The sequence below is a fragment of the Pinus tabuliformis genome, chromosome 9 (assembly GCF_031772625.1).
Source record: "Pinus tabuliformis cultivar Carrire ecotype Pingquan chromosome 9, CPIR1, whole genome shotgun sequence".
Classification (NCBI taxonomy): domain Eukaryota; kingdom Viridiplantae; phylum Streptophyta; class Pinopsida; order Pinales; family Pinaceae; genus Pinus; species Pinus tabuliformis.
The window spans coordinates 34548409-34551046 of record NC_142307.1 but is presented as its reverse complement, the minus strand read 5'-3'; the positions used below and the strand labels follow the sequence as shown (position 1 = coordinate 34551046).

The 2638-nt window shown below is 40.7% G+C and overlaps 1 protein-coding gene across 1 annotated transcript; it reads left to right on the top strand.

The window, feature by feature from the left end:
* The first annotated feature begins 936 nt into the window (after positions 1 to 936).
* Positions 937 to 1500, top strand: LOC149146996 (uncharacterized). Its single transcript, XM_089441681.1, has one exon. It carries the CDS (start codon positions 937 to 939, stop codon positions 1498 to 1500), a length of 564 nt encoding a protein of 187 aa, XP_089297807.1.
* Positions 1501 to 2638: the final 1138 nt, after the last annotated feature.

The following is a 2638-nucleotide window of genomic DNA, read 5'->3' as shown; positions in this document are numbered from 1 at the left end:
TTTGCTCGAAGTGCAAAAAGAAACATCTGCCTAGAGAATGTCCATTGAACTCTGTGGAAGAATTTGCAATATGTGAGCTGAGTCATGCAACAATTTCATGCCCCTCCTTGCCAGGATTGAAGGTGGTCTTTCAAGGGACAGGGGAAGAGGTGGATCAGCTATACTTCATGGGATCCAAAAAGCCATGGCAACCTCGGCCACCAACTGTAAATTAAGGTATGTTTCAGGGTCCATCACTTTAATATGGGTCCTCAGTTCATGCCTTATTCACCTATGTGGCCTCAATATCAGTTTCCACCCTGGCAACAGTGGGCTCCTCAAACTAGTTCGAATTCTTCATGGGCCCCGAACTAGCATGGACCCTCTCCTCCTGGACAGTTTCCCCAATCGATACCACAACAACAACTTTAGTTTGCCTCTAACATACCTCCTAGTAATCCGCCTATTCGCCCTCAACTTCCTATCCAACCCAATATGAATCCTAACAACAAAGGGGCTCAGCAAGCTGACACCCTCAACCTACCTTCCTATAGTATCTCTACCGCAGAACTTTATGAGATGAACTTGAGATTCGGGCGGGTAGTAGATACTCAACCCTCACCTATTATTATTATTATTATTGAACAAGTTGGCAGTGAGGGTAAAGAACCAAAAACAGTTGAAGAGAAATCAAACCAAGCTAGTAACAATCAAACACCTCCTCAACTACTAAATACTCAAGAACACTGAGTTGACCAACCCTATCCTGAAAGGTTGGCCTTGAGTAAAAAAATCCCTCAAGCTGAGTTTGACTTTTTAGGGGAGTTACAAAATCTGTTTGTTAAGATTCCCCTGTTACAAGCTATGAGGGATGTACCTATATATGCAAAATCTCTTAGGGAATATTGTGCTAAAAAGCCTAGAAAGAGACCAAGGGACCCACTCACTATTCATGTGATGGGAAAGTTATCAGATTTTATGTTGGGAAAGGCTACGCCTGTGAAATATGGGGATCTGAGGAACCCAATTCTAACTGTACAAATTAATGGAGTGGAAATTATGAATGTACTAGTAGATTTGGGTGCTTCTATAAATGTCATCACTGTTGAGGCCATGCATACATTTGGTCTTCGAAACCTCAAACATACACCTACTATATTAGAATTAGCAGATAGATCTACAATCAAACCGGTAGGAAAGTTAGAAGACATTACAATCTCAATTGATTCATGGCATTATCCTGTGGATTTCCTAGTGCTGCAAACACAGTTCCCAGTTGGTGGCCACCCCTTGATTCTGGGAAGACCATGGTTGGCAACTGCAGACGCTTACATTGGGTGTCGTTCTGAAAATATGGTTATCCCAAATGGGCAGGTTACTAAAAACCTTGTGTTATACCCTCCTGCAGAACCTAGCCCATCAGTGAAACCATCTTGTCATAAGAAACCTCTACGAAAGGAAGAGTCTGAGTCTGAAGATGAAGAATTAAGACCAATTCTTACTATTGCACAGGCCCTTTAGCTAAAAACAGAAACTGAGGATGATACAATTACTGCCTTCATTAGCGACCCTGTTCTATTTCAAATTAAAACCAACAAATTCTAGAATCTGTCTTGAGCTGTGAAACACATGAAAGTATTGAAACAACAGATGCATTTGAATAACTTCCTACAACTGTGTCCCATGATAGCATTTATGTAGAGATAGAGCCAGGAAAGGCCCTGAATATTAACCCGAATCTGTCAGAATCCTAGACAACACAACTTCTAGATGTTCTCCAAAATCACAAAGAATCCTTCGCCTGGGACTATACAAACATGAAGGGGATTCCTGACAATCTATGTACCCATCATATATACATCAAAGAGGAGAATGAACCCCACTTTGAAAAACATTGTCAAGGAAGAAATTCAAAAGTTGTTGGATGTAGGATTTATTTACCCCATCTCGGATAGCCAATGCGTTTCCCCGTTGGTGATTGTTCCCAAGAAAAATGGTAAATGGAGGATATGTGTAGATTATAGAGAATTACACAAGGCAACACAGAAAGACCATTTCCCTTTATCGTCCACTGACCAAGTCTTGGATACTTTTGTTAGGAAGAAGTTCTCCTTCCTGGACGGGTTTAGTGGCTACAACCAAATCCAAATAGCTCCTGAGCATCAGGATAAAACCACTTTCACATTCTCTTGGTGAACTTTCGCATACCAAGTCCTTCCATTTGGTCTCTATAATGCACTTGCAACATTCCAAAGGGCAATTTTAGGGATTTTCTCTGATCTGGTAGATGATAGTGTTGAAATCTATATGGAAAATTTTACTCCATATAGGAACTCATTTGAAGAAGGGCTAGAAAATCTGGAAAGAGTTCTTGAAAGATGTAAACAGACGCATGTCTCTTTGAGTACAGTGAAGTTCCACATGATGATGGAGGAAGGAATAGTTCTGGGACATTTGCTTTCAGCTGCTAGAATTTGAATGGATCCAGCTAAGGTAGAGGCAATATTGCACTTTCCAATACCCAAAACACCCACATAGGTACGCAGCTTTATCAATTGCGCTGGTTATTATAGGCACTTTATAGAAAATTTTGCTAAGATAGCACATCCACTTTTTCAATTGCTGACAAAAGATGCAAATTTTGTGTGGACAGATGACT

Bases quoted from the DNA above. Each gene is read 5' to 3' on its own strand.
- LOC149146996 (XM_089441681.1), top strand. From the start codon at position 937: ATGGGAAAGTTATCAGATTTTATGTTGGGAAAGGCTACGCCTGTGAAA.